The 17,682-nt window shown below is 48.8% G+C and overlaps 1 protein-coding gene across 1 annotated transcript; it reads right to left on the bottom strand.

Annotated features, from left to right (window-relative positions):
* Positions 1–80: 80 nt before the first annotated feature.
* On the bottom strand, positions 81–11,739 carry LOC124695940 (coiled-coil domain-containing protein SCD2-like). Its single transcript, XM_047228742.1, has 6 exons — positions 11,353–11,739; positions 2,395–2,534; positions 1,814–1,892; positions 1,618–1,659; positions 1,444–1,506; positions 81–134 (listed from the first exon to the last, which is right to left on the bottom strand). The coding sequence occupies exons 1-6, from the start codon at positions 11,722–11,724 to the stop codon at positions 81–83; spliced, it is 750 nt and encodes a 249-aa protein (XP_047084698.1). The 5' UTR covers positions 11,725–11,739.
* Positions 11,740–17,682: the final 5,943 nt, after the last annotated feature.

The raw sequence follows: 17,682 nt of genomic DNA, 5'->3' as shown, positions 1-17,682 counted from the left end.
TCTCTCCTGCATTAAAGTCAGAAATCGTCAAAAATGTGGCAGGTGAGCTAACATGCAAGAGGACCCAATTATACTCATGGTTACCTTTTCATAAGCTTGACTTCCATAGATAACCCATCACCAAGATTAGCAACCTGAACATATTAACAAAAAAAACTGTGATCGATATGACATGTGATTGTCATTATCTACTTGCACTGGTAATATTAGTTTATTACTTTTCATACACCAAGTCAGCTAACCAGTTCCACGACCAAATGAACCCCTTGAAATGTACATATGAAGTTAAGTTTAATCTTGAAAAAGATGAAACAAACCAAGCTTAAGGGTGAGAAGCACTAAGTTTATTCATAGTAGGATGTAGCCCATCCCATGGCCAAGACTCCCTCAAGACCAACAAGTCCCCCAAGTGGACCAAATGACTCGAGCTAAAGCCAAAGCTCTCCAACAAGAGGTGAACTCCCTCCTATCTACATGTGACTTTGATACCCCATTGGATGGTATACTTCATTCCGATACCCTATGAGTCATCAGGTACAACCCTCAAGGACTACCACCATGGCATGGAGCCAAGGATCCGAGACCGGAAGTATGGACAAAAGAGAAGATGATCTGAAACTCCAGGAGCCGGTACTACCACCCCCGAGCCCGGTACTACCGGTCATGGTCGTCGCGACGCCTCCGGACGCCTCCCAGGAAGACCCTGGACCGGTACTATTGCCTGAGCTACTGTCCGACATCGGCAGCGGTACTACCGCCCCAGGTAGTAGCCAGGTACCGCCTGAGGGTGGCAAGCACGCAGAACATGGATAGGTACCTCAACCGGTACGAAGTCAACGCCAATATAGCCTAAGCAGTACTGCCACCAGCTACCTTTCCGTTGCTGGCCAATATAAGGACCCCTGCCCCCATTTGTAAACCCTAGAATTGATGATGAATTAGGTCTGGCCTACGCCTCTACCTCCTATGTGGGAAAACCCTCTCATAACTAATACTTGTGAGTTGTATCAAGGCTCATCCCTATCAAAGATCTTTCCTCTTTGCTGAACTTTACCTTGGTTGATCTCTTGTTTGCAATTCTACCTTTTGGGTCTTTTGCTTGTAACTCTATCAACTTTTGTTCTCTTTACCATTCTAGGATTCTAACTTTGGTTTGGCAATCTCCTTTTGGGATTTTTACCGAAAGGTCTCGTCCCGCAAACTCTATCGAGTTAGTGTTTCGACAATGAGAACAACTGGAATTGCGTGTATGCTTCGTATCCGATCCCATTTCCGTGTTTTTCGTGTTCATCCACCACACCCACGAATTCCCCACTTTGAGGTAAATCCGCGAGATCGGGCCACCCCACATGGTTTAGCCCACATCACTATATATATGTACAGAATTAGAAAATATAATCTTGGTAGGGTCATGGTGCATGTAAGAATAAGTAAACAACTTACTTGCTTCTCAAGCTCCTTTGTTCGTGCATCAGATTGTCTGAATTTCTCTTCTGCGAGTCCAAGCTAAATTTGGGAAAACAACTGTATTATCACTAGTGCCGTACACAAGGAAGACACTTCCTCTTCACCTATTTCATTGAATTGATCACAGCACATGCAAGAGTTGTAACACACCTTTTCCAAAAGATTCACATTTTCATCTTTGAGCATCTCAACCTGAAAAAGAGAAGTAACCACAATCTGATGTAAGCCTCATTCGAATTAAGTTACTCTGTTATTATTCACGAACATTTCATTATATAAACAATAGTTACACGGTGTAGTGTCCAACTCATAGTGTGAGCTGAAAACAACAAAGTTGAGGGAGAACCTCTTCTGTTAGTGTTGAACTGTCATGTGAGTCCCTTGATCTTGCGGACTGCGCAAAAGTAGGATCTGGATAGATTGTCCTACAAAGTATTCCAATATAAATTTATTAACCTTGATTACAGCAGTACGTTGTCAATTTATATATACAAGTATACTTGACTTTAACTTTGTTACAGATGAACGATCTTGACATAGTGAACATTATTCTGACAATAACAGCCATATGTAATTATTCCAACAATAGCAACAATATGTAAGAGTACTTTGGGTGAGGCATGTTGTGTAACATTTCAATGCAATAAAAGAGATACAGGGGCTGTGGTGGTCACAACAACATAAATTCGACGCACACAGTATGCTCGTGCTTAAAACATCAAAGATACATAAACATGTACTATTTTTCGAGCCAATTTGGTAGACAATATGGTGGTATCAGATAACGTTTTTACAGTGTCACATTTTACTCTCCCGTACAAGGTTGCTACAATCAATACCGCAAATAAATTAGCAGAAGAAGAAAATAAATTGTAAGACACTAAAATGCCAAGAAAATAAAATTATCTCAAAAATATATTCACTTACCTTCTTTCCCTAGGTGTCCCATTGGGCACCTCCACAGCTTGTAGAGGCCTCACATTAGCCCCAACAGGTGGTGCAAAACTCGACCTTCCTGCTGATTGTGGGCGGTTTGCTGCACCTGAGTCCACACCGTTCCGACCTAACTAGGTAAACAAGGAAAAATATAATAAGTCAGCCATTTCATAGAACTGAAAACAGGAAAAACACATCGTTCTTCATTTCTTCAATTATGGTAACCATATTATCATGCACATGCATCAACACTTAATATATTTTGAAGACATTAGAAACTCAGACCAACTTTGTTACTGATTTTCTTTTTCACCATTCAGCATGAAGCACAACAAGCTTTAATTGTACCAACAAGAAGCATCAAATAGCGCAACACCATGAAAATATAACTGACTAACTACAGTTCCTGTTATCGAGAACCAAAAACATTAGGCAATGAACAGTATATCTGCAGAGCAATCCGTTAACCAGACACCACTTAGATTCCAATGCACTTTGTCCACTTTTAACAATGAAATCTTTGTCGAAAAAAAACAACTAAATGTTCCATTACCTGATGGTGCCGCACTAGAATAAAATCGCCCTAGTTGTTTTGTTTTATGAAGGAAATGGAAAATATGTTAGTTTCAGAACCAGCGGACGGAGCAGAAGTGCAGAACACATTTTAACCAAATTTGAGCAGAATGATTCATACTAGATTCTAAACCGAAGAAATTGCTTAGATTAACGAAAGAAAGCTATAATCGTTGACATTACTTATGGCCGGCGAGTTGCTCCTGCTGCGGCTTCCGGTGACTATTGCCTCCAGCGGCTTTGGCAACGCATGGTTGACATTACTTATGGCCGGTGAGTTGCTCCTGCTGTGGCTTCCGGTGACTGTTGCCTCCAGCGGCTTTGGCAATGCATCGTTGACATTAATTATGGCCGGTGAGTTGCTCCTGCTACTGCCTCCGGTGACTAGTGCCTCCAGCGGCTTTGGAGGCGCCATCGCCTCCTCCTCTCCATCCTCGCTCCCTTGGCTGCTAGGCCAGCTCTCCACTTGGGCCTCCACCTCCACCGCCGTCTCAGCTACATTCGCATTTACAACGTCCTCCGCACTGCTCCCCGCCTTGACCGTCGGCTCGATGGCCTCGCAGCCAGCGCCTCCTTCTCCGGTGTCGCTTCCACCACGCGCCTATTCGCGCTAGAACTCCGTCCTCCGCGGGCCAGCTGCTGCAGTGGTGTCACCTCCTCCACCGCCGGCGGAAAGACCGGCTTCACCTCGGCGACCCGCGCGGGAGGCGCGCTGACGCGGGCGCTCTCCCTCCGCATGCCCCGCGGGTCTCTCAGATGCACCGGGGCATCCAGCTCTTCCTCCTCGCCGCGTGATCCTCCGTGCGCACTATCAGGTCGCGCCCTCCAGGGGCCGCCGCGCCGCGATCGCGCGTCGTCCACGTGGCCGATGTCCTCGGTTACGCTTCCCTCACGCCGCAAGCGCGCGGGGACCTCGTCCCTTTCGCCCGCGCCGCGTTGCCGCGGGGCCGCCGGAGGCGTCGCGTTTCGGCGGTAGCGCTGGAGGGTGGGGAGCGGGGCTTCGAGGATGATGCTGAACTCGCCGGCGGCGCCCGCGTGGGCGAGCATCACCTCCTCCATGCGCGCCATCGCCTCCCGAGCCGCTGCTGCGCGCCGGGGATCCGACGCTGCAGCGGGGGGTCCTGGCCTCCTCGCAGGGCCGCCGCGCCGGGCCGCGTCCATTGGCGTTAGTTTGGTCGACGCTGCAGCTTTGACTTTAGTTTGACCTTTTCTCTCCCGTCTGTCTGGCGTCTGGGTTGGAGGCTTGGAGCGGAAGGGGAAGCTGGAATTTTGCAGCAAGGCGTGCGCTCATTTGCACTTCACTTTGAGTAAATTTCCAAGCAAGCCTTCACGAAAAGCCTACGACTACTTTCTCTTCTTTTTTTTTGAACAGGAAGGGCCCCGAAGGATCTAGGGCTTCGATTCATCAGCGGTGGAGTTACATATTACAGATAAGGCCAGGATAAAATAGGAAATTACAAGCAAGCCCTTAGAAATTACAGTGAGGACCTCAAGAAGAAATTGAAAAAAGCAATCGGGTCCAGCTCCAGCTTCACCGCTGCAAAGCTCGTCGGAGTCAACCTCTGTGCCGCCGGGGACGAGACCACTTGGGGCACAGCGGTGGGAGCCAACTCCGTCGAGCTTGAAGAACCTCCGAGTCGGCAAAAAAGCTTGACGGAGGAAGTTGCTTGTCTCCGAGGACGCGCTTGTAGCCGTCGCACGAGGAAGGAGGGGCCGCCCTTCGGCCGTGGGATACGGCGGCGCTGGCGCCGTAGAGATCCTCCGAGGGTCTTGCGGGCGGCCTGTCGCCACCATACAAGGAAGGAGGGGCCGCCTTCCGACCATAAGATCCGGCGACGGAGGCGCCGTGTAGATCCTCCGAGAAGAAGCCAATCTTCTCTGCTGCAGATGCAACGACCATCTGAAAACAAGAAGCAGAAACTTCTTCCTCTCGTCACCACGACGAGGAAGAAGAAGGAGACTGCCACTGCACATCAGGCCACCAGATCCGCCCAGGACGGCCTTATTTATGGAGATCTTCGCCTCCCACCACCGCCTCATCTCCAGCTCCGACCACCGCAGCTCGACGAGGAAGAGAAGGGGAGCAAGGCAGTGCTAGATCTGGCCTATGAGATCTGCCACTTCCCTCCTGGCATGAGCGCCATACGCCATATAGGACAAAAAATGAAACCTAGAACTAACCCTATCTACTCCGGCGCCATCTCCTCTCCATCTCCGGCCGGCTACCGCGGCGGAGAGGAGGAGGGAGAGGCCCGGCGAGAGAGAAGGAGGCCGCAGGAACTGTAGAGGGAGGAGAGCGAGGTGGGGGGGTATGGGGCACGGGACTACTTTATCTTCTATGCTACTTAAAAAAGAACGAACGTGCCCCCCCCCCGACCGGGTGGCTCACCCGAAGCGACCAGAATTCTTGCCGCCGCGGCCGCCCAACCTGATTTTCCGTTCGCGTGAATGAGAGGATGTAGAGTTCCGCCACCGCCGTCTCTCGCCCCTTGCTCCGGCCGTCCCCGGCGATCCGCGAGAACGAGCTTGTCCCGGTCCAAGAGAGATGCGAGGCCAGCCTCCTCACGCGCTCTAATGCACGCACTCAAGGACCCCCACCCCGCCCCCATCCTTCTCCTTCGGGCTGCCATGCCCAGCGCCACTTCCTCCTCCAACGTCATCCATCGACTCCATGATAGCGTACTACTGCGATCCACGCGCCTCTAGATCCAACCATCCTTGGCCTGTCGCGGCCGACATGGATCCCAAGCCAGCTCACTACCGCCATGGTTCCCGGGCTAGCTCACTCGGCGCCATGAATCCTAGATATATCACCATGAATCGCGGCCCAATATCCTACCCAACGTTCGTGTTTTCTCTTCTTTTTTATGTAGTACATAGTATCTCGATTTGGTTATCTAATTTGTGTGTGGGTGCTGCAGACCAACTAATGGCCACGCTGCGGAGGGAAGTGGTTGACTCCAAGGATGACATGAGGATGTGTGAGTCCTGCCGATCCTACATGAATTGCGTGGGTATGTTGTTGTAACTGTAAGTTGCCACTGTGACTGGGAGGCGCCTCCCTACACCAGCACCTCATCGCCGACGTGCTCGAGGACCTCCCCTCCACCTCAAGGCCCCCTATTGTCTGAAAATTGCTATTTGTTTTGTGTACTAGCACTGATGCATTCATCACCATGGCGGGGGCTGCTCCCTCGTGTGCTTCTGTCTCCCTTGCCGTGATTTTATTAGTATTCCAAGATTTTCCTTGATGACTTCTGGTTCCTTGTTCTTCTACGTATTACACTGACCGGTTCTAGATTTTGAGGCTTTCTTAGTTCTCGTGTTTGGCCTAAATGATTGGAGATTTACATCACGACTTGAACAGAAGCACCAAGAGGGAATATTTGGCTATGGATATCTGAAGCTGCACACTCCCATTGGCTGAAACTTGCAGGTAGGCAATGGTTGCTCATCTGTTGTGTACTTGTGTTGTACATTCGTTAGTTCAATATATCATCTAGCGGTACAAGGGATGCTAATAAGAAAATGACTATTGTGTTGGACATTTGTTAGTTCAATACATATGTTGGGTGAGACCTATTGGTGGGCAGTAGCGACTAAACGTGGAGGACCGATATCCCAGTTGTCAGATCATTGTTTGTCCAGGTACAACTATATGAAGGCATTACTTTACCCTATACGTTGTTTGACGAAATGTGAGATCATTATGTTCGCAATTCTCGAGTTGCATATATTTATGTTCATGCCTGAATCATGTTAAAGGGCATACACTCAGCCTCGATACTCGCTCGACAAATCGGATTTTAATATCTTTTCTTTAATTCGAACAAAACCAAGTCGGGATTATGCAGCTATTGGTCCACTGTTTGGACATTATTGAACTTGTCATAGTATTGAGCACGATGGTAACCAATGCTTGTACATCCTTGATGGAGTATTTAGGTCTATCCAAATATCAATCATGTGTTGCATCTCTGCAGATGGCTTGGTGGTAATAGACTAGAGGCAAAAATTGACCAAGACATTTTTGAAGTAATCCATGTCGCGGGGAGATTCTAAAGGAGTTGCCCATGAATCCAGTCTACGGATTGTCCTTAGGTACAAATATCGACCTAGGGATGACGACCTAGGGATGGTAGAGGTGGTGAAGATTAAGAGCTCATGCCCAAGCTGGGCTTCGTGCTAATGCGGGTGGAGTAGGCTGACAGTGGGGAAAGTTGTTGGCATGTTGGAAAGTGTCGTCAACATTTACCTCCTCCAAGTAATATGTGTATGCAGGTGTGGACCTCAGGATACTATGAGGCATACATAGTGGGAGCATTAAGATGTGGACCTCAGTTTGTAGATTTGAGATTGGATTTCTCTTACATTGCCTACTCCAGGAAGTAGTAGGTGTTTGAAGTGTTGTGGCTGCCTTAAAAAAATTCATTGTATTTGTACGATTGTGTAGTTGTGCTTGTGACAAAGTGTTTTGTACACAGATTTTGGACTAAGCAAACACACTATTTTGACAATCACATAAGTGTAAAACCCTCAATTGTGTGACATAGATTTTTGCCTTTTGATCTTGCTCAATTGTATATAGTTAGAGATATCAATTTGCGAAAAGAAATAAGCAATTGCGTCTTGTTCCGATTTGCCTACGAGGCTTTAAAAAATATGCGAATAAGATCTGGTGTTTTGTTGCACAAATATTTAACTTCCTGCATGCGATCAGATAGGTATTTTTCTGTTCTCAAATGTACTACGTGATTTTATTTATAGAAACCAAACTAGCATATTCTTGTGTAATTGTTTTAGAGGGGAGAAAATGAATCTTGATTCACATAAGAACATCGACGTCAAGAGAAACCATGCAGAAAGAGAGAAGGATGGTAGTGATCGTAGCTCGGAAGAAAAGCAAATGTTCAGCATGATATACTTGAAAATCAAGTTCCATTGAGATCACTCTTAATGTGTGTGTTTGCCATATATAGCAATAATTTTATGGTTTTTCTAGATAATTTTTGATAACCCGTGACGATGCATGGGCATTTAACTATTTGAATACAACCACCGCTTTTTCAACTCCATGCCAAACCATACAGCACAACCTGAAGAAACACTTTTCAGAATTCGTGGTTAAGTTTTGTAACTTTTTTTAGAATTGTTTACCCGTGCGTTGGCATTTATATAAAATATAAAGGTCGTGAAAATATTTTATTATTGATTATTATATAGTGCATGTCTACATAACATGTTGGGGTATTGTCTTTTTTTCACTTTGCGAAGTGGTGCTGATGTTGAAATGATGTTTCATAAGATATCTTTTCATGTTGAAATGGTGATTAATAAGATATCTTTTGCTTCACATACCGTGGGGAAATTTATGTACATTATAATATAACTGATTTGTTTAAATTTCTTAGTGAGTTATAAATTATATATGTTCATTGAGAAATAATATTTGAGTACCCGTGACAACGCACGGGCATTCGTACCAGTTTTTTCTTTATTTATAAATGTAGGTGAAAAGAGCTGGATGAACTATCAGCGTAGCCACGTAGGCACGTTTGTTAACGGGACGACCTGCTCAGTGTATTTCCACTTGGTCAAATAAGATATTTGTATGCTTCTCCCTACCCCACCCCCAATAATTTTTTTGAAAACAATAGTAAACAAATTTTAAAATCTGAAATTTTATACAATGAACATGAACAAATGTTCTAACAGCACACGAAAAATCTCCAAGAGATGACGTACTTAGTGGTCTGTGCAAAATATTGTCGTATGTGAAAAAAAAAAAAATTTGCACGTACCATTAAGTATGTTTTTTTTTTGCTTTTTTGAATTTGTTTGCTATTTTTTCGATGTTTTAATTCAACCAGGAGCATATGAGTTCGGGTTCAGAACTAGGTTTTTTTTTATTCAATTTGACTTGAAAATTATTTGTTTGAAGAAGATCGAATGGATTAGACAAGGTCGCCCCCTCTCTCCCGCTACGGTAGAGAGAGTAGAGATTGTTGAAGCCTCCCGAGATTCCACCAAGTTCGCCAGGGGATCAGGGATTTCTCACCCTCCGGCGGCCACTGCGACGGCGGGAGGACCAGGCCCAGCTGCCCGACGCATAGTGTCCGGGATGTTTGCGGGGACGCAAATCTGGTCCAAATATGCGTCGAGTTTGCATCTCGGCGGGCGCGTCGAGTGACCGCCGAAAATCATGTAGGACCAGCGCGTTAGTGGCAGGGACGCCGCTAACATTCCCGCCAGTGGCCATTCCCAGCGCGAAAAATCAAAGTAGGCCGGCGCCAATAGTCCAGGCCATAGCCATGGACGTTCTCGTCGCCACGCCCACCATGGATTCCGAGGGAACCCTCGCAGACGCCCCCGGACTCCCCCATAGCCACCACCATAGCTCCAATGGAGGTCGCATCACCGGCCGAATCAAAGTGTGCCGCCAAGCCGGGAAGCTAAGCCGAAGGCGGCAAAAAAGGTGTTGTCCAAGGAGGAGAAAGGCGTCGAGACCGCGAAGCGTCGCGGCCGGCGCAAGAATCTGAAGGAGAGGAATGCAGCGGCCGCCACCGCCCAGCACGTGGAGGCCACTGCCCACATCGCGTGGCTGATGCAGCTAAAAGCCGGCGCACAAGTAGGTCTCCATCCGAACCTAGCGGAGACAATGCTCCTCGTCAAGCAAGAGAGGATCGTCGGCGTCGCTCCCCCGACCTCGTCGGTGAGCTCGGTAAGTTCCCAGCTGCATCCTGGAACGCCTGCACCCTCGCGAGTCCACACGGCGTCGTGGTTCGCCTCCGGCGCCGGTGCACTTCAATGGGTCGCCGGTTCCCGACTTAAACCGGACGCCGAGGAACGGTGACTCGTGCCCAAGCGCGATAGAGAACGCCTGATATGTTGCGTCATTGTCAAGCACCATGGCCTCCTTTTGGACTATATTTGTTGTTCCGGTCATGTTGTGCCCTTTTTAGACTCCATTTTGTATCGTTACCATGTGCAGAATATGATGAACTTATTTGAGTCCTTAATTTGAGCCAATATGATGGCCACATTTTCGCGCAATTTGATTGTTTCAGCTGTTTTCAGATATTTCTGAAAAATAAATGATCCGCTCGGAATAGGTCGGGTCGCTGGAGCCATCCAACGCAAATGAACGCATGACCATTTTGGCGTTAGCAAGTCGATGCAAACGGATACGCGCGGATATTTATCTGAAATTGGTTGGCATGTTGGAGATGCCCTTTGCCCTTGTTGCTTGTCCCCGCGTTGGGTTGCGTCATTTCCCCAGCTTTGGTCGGCGGATCTTTGCCTCTTAAACAAAGCTAAAAGGTCAGAGTGTAAGAGGACGGGCATTAATTAGGCGGGTTGACTATGCATGTACACGCAGAGGCCGTCCACCAGACCACCTGGGGATTCCCACTAATTAGCTTTTCGATTCCCTAAGCTACTTGCTAAGTCCTGGCTAATTATATTTTCCGGTATACTGCCGCCGGTGTTTTTTTTTTTTTTTTTTTGAAGTGTACTGCCGCCGGTGTTGATCAAGCTCCAATTTCGCCGGCCAAAATGCAATCGTTCAGCAGGGATCGAGTTGCCTATCCTCTCACCCCTCACATAGTAGGAGTGAGTCGAGTAACCAGTAACCGTTTCCATTTCTTGATCAATATAAATACGAGCTTTTTGTGCGAAAAGTCTCTTTGACACATGAGCTCCAGTGATCCTAGTACAGTATTTGAAAAACATATTTCTGTAATTCCAAAAAATCAGAAATTAAATGCCTACATAATTATAAATATTCTGAAGGTATGCTTTAAATTTCGGATGAAAATATTTTGTATTTTGAGCCATACGAAAATGACAAATTTCTGACAAAAATCTAAAGTTTCCATCCCTACAAATTTGTTATTTTTCCTGAGCTCAAAATACATGGAAATTTTTACCAAAAATTTACACGAGTATTCAGAACATGTGTATGTATTTGTGAAATAAAATTTATAATTTTTTTAAACACATAACTATAATTTTTAAATATTACAAAAATCAGGAGCAATGGCACCTGGATGCACCAAATCTGCTCTCCCTTTTGTGTCATTCTTTCGACAAAGATGGCACATACTTAGACTACAAATTTCAAGTGCACGCAGCACGCTAACACGGTTCGAGTGATCGAGCTGCCTACAACTCTGTCATAAGAACGATCCCGAGCGCACAAGACAAGCATGTGTTTAAATTTCGCTTATTTTCCTTTAGCGAATAGATTGGTTACATTCCGCGTAGTACTGTACTATTACCACCAAATTAACTCGATAAAATTGAAACACATGCTAGTATTACGATACTCTACCATGGCTGGAAAAGATATTGAAGTGATTAGCAGTAAACGCATACCTTGGGCAACGCGAAACCGAAGTACTTGTCCTTGACGACGCCGCCGGCGCTCCGGCCGCCGTACCCGTGCAAGGGGCTGCGGCCACCGTCGTGCCGCCCGTTAGTAGCTCCGCCGGCCACCTGATCTCCGACGTCGTATCCGTACCCGTTCTCGTAGTCGTCCTCCTCCGCGGCGGCGACCCGCGTGCCCGGGCGCGCCATGACATGCGCCAGCGCGGCCGCGGCTCGAGCCTTGGACCGCGCGGCCAGCGGGTGCACTGGCGACGGCTCGGGATGAACGAGGGGATGTGCCGGGGACGCTGGAGCGGAGTAGATCCCCGCCCCCGAGCGCCGGCGGCCGTACGTCGGGCTCCCTGTCCGCCGCCAGTCCATCACTACCTGCCGCGTTCGTCGGCTTACGGAAGGGAGGGTGTCTTTTGTGTGTACGAGAAACGGAGAGAATACTCGAAGAGAAGTATGGTTAAGCGTAAGAGAGATGTGAAGTATGGTAGCGTCAGATCTGGAAAGCATAAACAAGTCCAAGCCTCAAAGGCGTATAACAGTGGCCTTGCTCAAGCGTTTGCCAAGGCAACCCAGATTTTCCGGTAACCGGCGCTATGGACAGACAAAGTGATAGGGATTTGGTGCACATGGCACCAGTGCTCCCTCCATTTTTAGATTTTTAATTTTTTAAAAATCTCACACTTCTATTTGTTCAAAAATTATGACGGGTTAAATATGTTACATCCATACTGTACATATCTATCTATATATTTAATACCATAATTTATAGAAACATAGAAATGTGAGATTTTAAAATTTTCGAAAATCTAAAATTGGAGGGAGCACTGGTGCCCATGTGTTAAAGACACTTTTTGGAGACCAAGCTACTCCCTCCGATCCGAAAAAACTGTCGGATGCTTAATACAATTAACGTTTTACACTTAAGCCCTGGAAAAAGGTGTCTGACTCCGTGTTCTGGCCGGCCGGATCGATTGTTCGCCCGCCTCTGTGTTGGCTGGCTGGATCGATCGATCGATTGCTCGCCTCCGCGCTGGAGGGCCGGGTCGATTCACTCGCCTACCTCCGTGTTGGCCTCCGCGTTCTAGCCGGCCCGAACGATCGCTCGCTCGCCTCCGCGTTCCGGCTGGCCAGATCGAGTTCTTGCTCGCTCGCCTCCTCCGGCCAGCTCTTCCTCGTCAGATCGTCGGCGCGTGCGGATGAATGCGCACTCGGTCCAGCTAGCCCGTCGCGACGCTGCGGGTCTCCTCCTACCTGTGGGCCCCGCCGCTGTTCTAATCCTGGAGTGTTAGGGGATAAGGGAGCACAGCAAGAGAGGCGAGCGGTTGCGGGTGAGATGATGCGGGCCATCCCACGATAGGGGAGAAGTGCGGGTTGATAAACAACAAACTCGTGGGTTATTTTGCAAAATCACCATTCCGACATTTTTTTAGGATCAGAGGGAGTAGAAAAAATATCTATCTCTATCTATTTTTACCTACCAATCTCTACTAATAAGTTACGGATTAATGGTGTTGGTAGGTCAAAAAAATCGAAACAAATTTTCGTCCGTCAAATTAAATAACCGTGATCGTCCTTCAGTCTACAAACCAGAGCCTCCACTTCGTACGTCAAAAAACCTATAGTTGTCTACAAACCAGAGCCTCCACTTCGTACGTAAAAAAAAAACTATAGTTTAATCGGATCAGCCTACATAAAAAAAAACGGTTATTCCGTCCGCGCATGCTTCCTATTCAACCTCTGATAAATCGCCAGCAAAAAGACCGATAGGAGCGGCCAAAGAAACCGGATCTGGGACCACCTTCGTGCGAGAGTCCAGATTGAATCGATGACAGATCCTTCCTATGTTCGGTATTATTTTCCCAGAGCGTCAAGCGTGGCCTACTCGAATTATACAGGAAGTTCAAAACAAAAAAACTCGAATTATACAGGGACCAAGCCAGCATCATGGGCGGAGCCGGGGCCCGGCGAGCCCGATCTGCGTTGCCTCTTGGTATTGATACTTTCGCTAGACAAGCCGAGTACTAGGGCAACGTTGTTCCGGGCAAGTCTTCAGAATATACTTTCGCTAGACAAGCCGAGTACTAGGGCAACGTTGTTCCGGGCAAGTCTTCAGAGTATAGCTCAGCGGTCGGATTCGTTATGGAGGTCCCGGTGCGCCTCTCCACTGGTTGGACGAGATGTGCTGCACGTGTTTGTGTAGCTGCAAGATCGATCAAACTTCTTATCTACTAAGTACAAATGTACAATACATCGAACAAGCACACCCAGTCTGGCCCAGCATCACGTATAAACATACAGGAAGGCTATGGTGGTGTTCACATAGAAGGAATCCGACGTGAGTTCGGAAATTCAGAGGTGATCACCATGGTAGTTTCCGTCACCGTCTTGATCGTGGACCTCTTCGTGCCGACGCCCACGGCATGGCCTCGGTACTAGCCGCTACCTCCACCACGCCTAACCAAGATCGGATGCCGGCCTCGATACTGGCCGCTACTGCCGCCGACGCCACTCCACCCCTGGCCACGGTCGCACGAATCCGTCCTCTTCTGGATCCTCACATCGCACCGTCGCCCACTCCTTGACGATTCCCCGCCACCGGACGCACAGGGTCGGAAATGGAGAGCGTCCAGTGGCAAGCAGTTGGCCGGTAGCGAGCTTGGCACGAGTGCACGGGTGAGCTGGGGGGAAGCGTAGGAGCGGCTCGGACCCGGTTGGAGCAGCGGCATGAGACGGGGCTGCTGGATGAGGTCGGCGGCAGGAATCGATTGAGGGAGCCAGCATCCGACGTCGGCCGAGGCCATCCGGTGTCGGTGGATCCTCCGCGACGGATAGAGGTGAGGACGTGAGGTGGTGGGCGGAAAGATGTGCCGGAGGGGAGCAAGGCAGCGCGCTCGCGCGAGGAAGAAAGGAGCGAGGGAACGGTTCCAAGCAATAAAATCAGCGGCCTCGCACCTTCAGCCGGTATATAATGTAGCAACATTGTGGTCGTGGTGTGCAAGTGCAACACACTATGGATTTGTAACAGTTAATGATCTAACTTAATTAGTGGTCTGAATATGAATTTGTATTGTGTCAGTTAATGATCTAACTTAATTAGTGGTCTGAATCAGGGAAAACATTGTCGAGAGTTTTCAGATATAGCCGCACTAATGACCTTGCAGTTATAAGCAATTCTGTTGTAGTGGTAGAGACATGCCACTCAAAGTCCACAACGATGTTACGCAACCTGAAGCACGCCACCGGCCGCTTGGGCGGCATCAGCAACTGCAACGGAATCATCATATTCATCGGTACCAATGAGAGTTGATCCATTACCATCCACAACGATGGGGCGCACGTTAGAGCAGTTTTAACTTCCCCACTTTTTACCCAAGCGGCGCGGCCAGAGCAGCCAGGTTCCACTCCATGGTTTACCCAAGCACGACAGCGGCATGACGAGCAACACGCAGCTCAGCGCGCTGGAGGAAGATGCAAACCAGGCAGCCACAACAACAAGACTAACACCATGCAGCTCTATTACGCCAGCGCCCGGCTTCCTGGCGCCTTTTCTTGCTAGGTCGTGCAAAGTTTCAGTAAATTCAGTTTTACATTACTTAATGTGTCGATGCAATGTTTGGATCCTTCATGTCGTTGCCTATTCGACGGTGCCTCGGAGGAAGGATCCTCACGAGGGGGAGAAGAAGTAGGATCCATAGGGCGGAGAGTCCTCGGGACGGTGGTACGCGATTTATCCAGCTTCGGAACACCTGCTCAAAGACAGGGCCTACTACTGCTTGTCTGGAATTATCTGGGTGCTTTCGCGTTGTTACAATGAGTTGTGGTTGTGCCTCTAGGGCTCCTGGGATCTGGCTTATAAAGGCGCTCGGATCTAGGGTTTACACGGAGAGTCCTAGCCGGAATACAAGTTGGCTAACTACGGAATATTACATTGCCGTGCAAGTCAAGGATCCGCCTTCCATCTATGTCGCACTGGATCCGGTTACTTTATGGGCCTCCACGGATCCGGCCTTCTTAGTAGGTCGGTTGGGATCCGGCTCCTTGTTCCTGGGCTGGACTTCATCCTTCATGATCTACAGCAACTGGGCCGCCCGATGGGCCATATGCCAACATCACCATCTGGGGCCACCAGGACTTGCCGGATCTAGGCCATGTCGTTGATATACCCGTAAAGTATACCCACAACAGTAGCCCCCGAAGTTCTCCGAGATTCATCATTCCTCCGACTTCAATCAACTCGGATCGAAAGAGAATCTTGAAGAGCTTCCAAACTTTTCTCGTTTCTGACGTCACTCTCCCGGAAATCATTTGTTCTTCAGTAAAATCAATGTAGCAGATTTTTCGCTTATCCCGCGGACAACTTCCTCCTTTCCCGCGCTAAATTTTCGGAGATGCGAATCTTTAGCCGGAAATTTCGGAGGTGCACAGTTAAGTTACATCTGCGTCGTTTTACCGCTTTTAACCTAAGACATTGTTGACGTCAGAAACCCACTGGCGGGCAGAGACGGGCAACACCGTAGAGCCGGGAACAACTAGGGCTGCGGCTGGCCCTAGTCCCTCTGAGCGACGGCCCGCAAAGCCTTCTGGTCGCACGCACCGATGTTTATCACAAGGGCGTGCCACCCGACCTATACCCGGTCGGGAAGGTGTGGATGATGCCTCGCTTAGTTTCCTGCAGGGCACACACGTAAACGTTAAATACGAGCCTCGATCGGCTCTCGAGTTATCCCGTGAATCGGCTCAAAGAGCCGATCCACCCATGATTCGGACGAGGTGTCCGAATATATGGTGGTCCCGCTTGATCATGGTAAAGCTAATGAGATCTACGACGATGTGGGGTTTTCACCGCATAATCGGATCGTCCTACTCCAGGTTGGGCCTCGCGGCCACGCACGGTGATCGTAAGCCGATCCTAAGCAAGGCCTAAAACCAACACGAGGTTGATCCTCGAACATCCTCGCTTAGGGCCAACGAACGACACCCTACGTGCCGCCGGATCCTCCCCCTTCGTAAGGCCTAACTATTGCAGTATATTAAACTAATCCTTGTAGAACAAGGAGCAATCGTAACGGATCAGATCTACTAAACTACGATCAAGCGGGTGCCGCCCCTACGCCTAAGATAAGCGTAAGGGCGGCTAGACATGCAAGGGTTGCACTACGAAAGCATGTAACATGAAGAACAATGCTAACCCTAACATGTCTAAGATAACTACGTTGCTCGCCATCAAAAAGGCTTCAATGACGAGCAACGCGTGAACAACGTAGGCAAGCTTAGTGCCGCCTAGATCGCAAGATGCGATCTAGGCAGCATGATGCTTACCGGTAGAAACCCTCGAGACGAAGGGGTTGGCGATGCGCCGAGATTTGTTTGTGGTTGAACGTTTGTTGTTGTTTATTCCATAAACCCTACGTACATATTTATAGTCCAGCGGACTTTCTAATGTGGGCGTGCACTAAACCGTGCACGAGTAAGATTCTATCTCTAAACTAAGATGCGATCTAATATGTTACGTATACACGGGCAATTAAGCCCAACTTGGTATAAAAGGCCGATTCATGTATTTCTTCTATATAGATTTCTTCAAGCCCATCTTGATCGCGGCTCACCTCTGACTTGGTCAAATTCTGGTGATAACACATGCCCCCCTGGTTTTGGAAATGACATTTCCAAAATCATTATGCTTTCTCTCGTCGGGTCATGTCGTGGCAGAGCAGAGCTGCCGCGAATCCCCATCACGATGCCTTGCCCCTTCCACTTCTCCACGTGGCCGTAAAATTTTCCCGTTGGGCAACACCTCCTCGGAAACTGCCGTGGCATTGAATCTCTCCCATATCCCCTTTATTTAACCGTTCTAAACAACTTGCGTCTCCTTCGTCCTCCTCGCATTAGCACCAAAAACCCTCTCGTGCCGCCATGTCTTCTTCCTCTTCCTCCGAGTTTTCCTACGGGTCCGACTCCTCCCGCGAGACGCCGCCGAAATTCGTGCCCCGAAGATCGGGACGAGGAGAGCCATGCCTCCTCCATTTGGTCCGAGGACGACAAGTCCTTGACCGCGATGAAGATCTCCAGCTCCTCGCCGATGGGGAACTGGAGCCCAAAAGTGAGGACGACCAGTTCTCCTGGGACGGCTGCCCCACCTCTGAAGAAGAAGGAGAAGAAGACGACGACGACGACGACTCCCTCGAGGGCTACCCGCCAGCGAAGCGCCTCCGCATGTGGTGGGACGACGACAGCAGCGACGACGAAGACGGGGATGAAGCCCCCATGGAGGGCTACGGGAGTAGCGACGAGGAGCCCATCGGCAGCAGTGCCGATGAGAGTTCTGAG

Source organism: Lolium rigidum, chromosome 3 (genome assembly GCF_022539505.1).
Source record: "Lolium rigidum isolate FL_2022 chromosome 3, APGP_CSIRO_Lrig_0.1, whole genome shotgun sequence".
NCBI classification, from domain to species: domain Eukaryota; kingdom Viridiplantae; phylum Streptophyta; class Magnoliopsida; order Poales; family Poaceae; genus Lolium; species Lolium rigidum.
The sequence above is the reverse complement of the archived record's forward strand: the minus strand, read 5'-3'. Positions and strand labels throughout refer to the sequence as shown.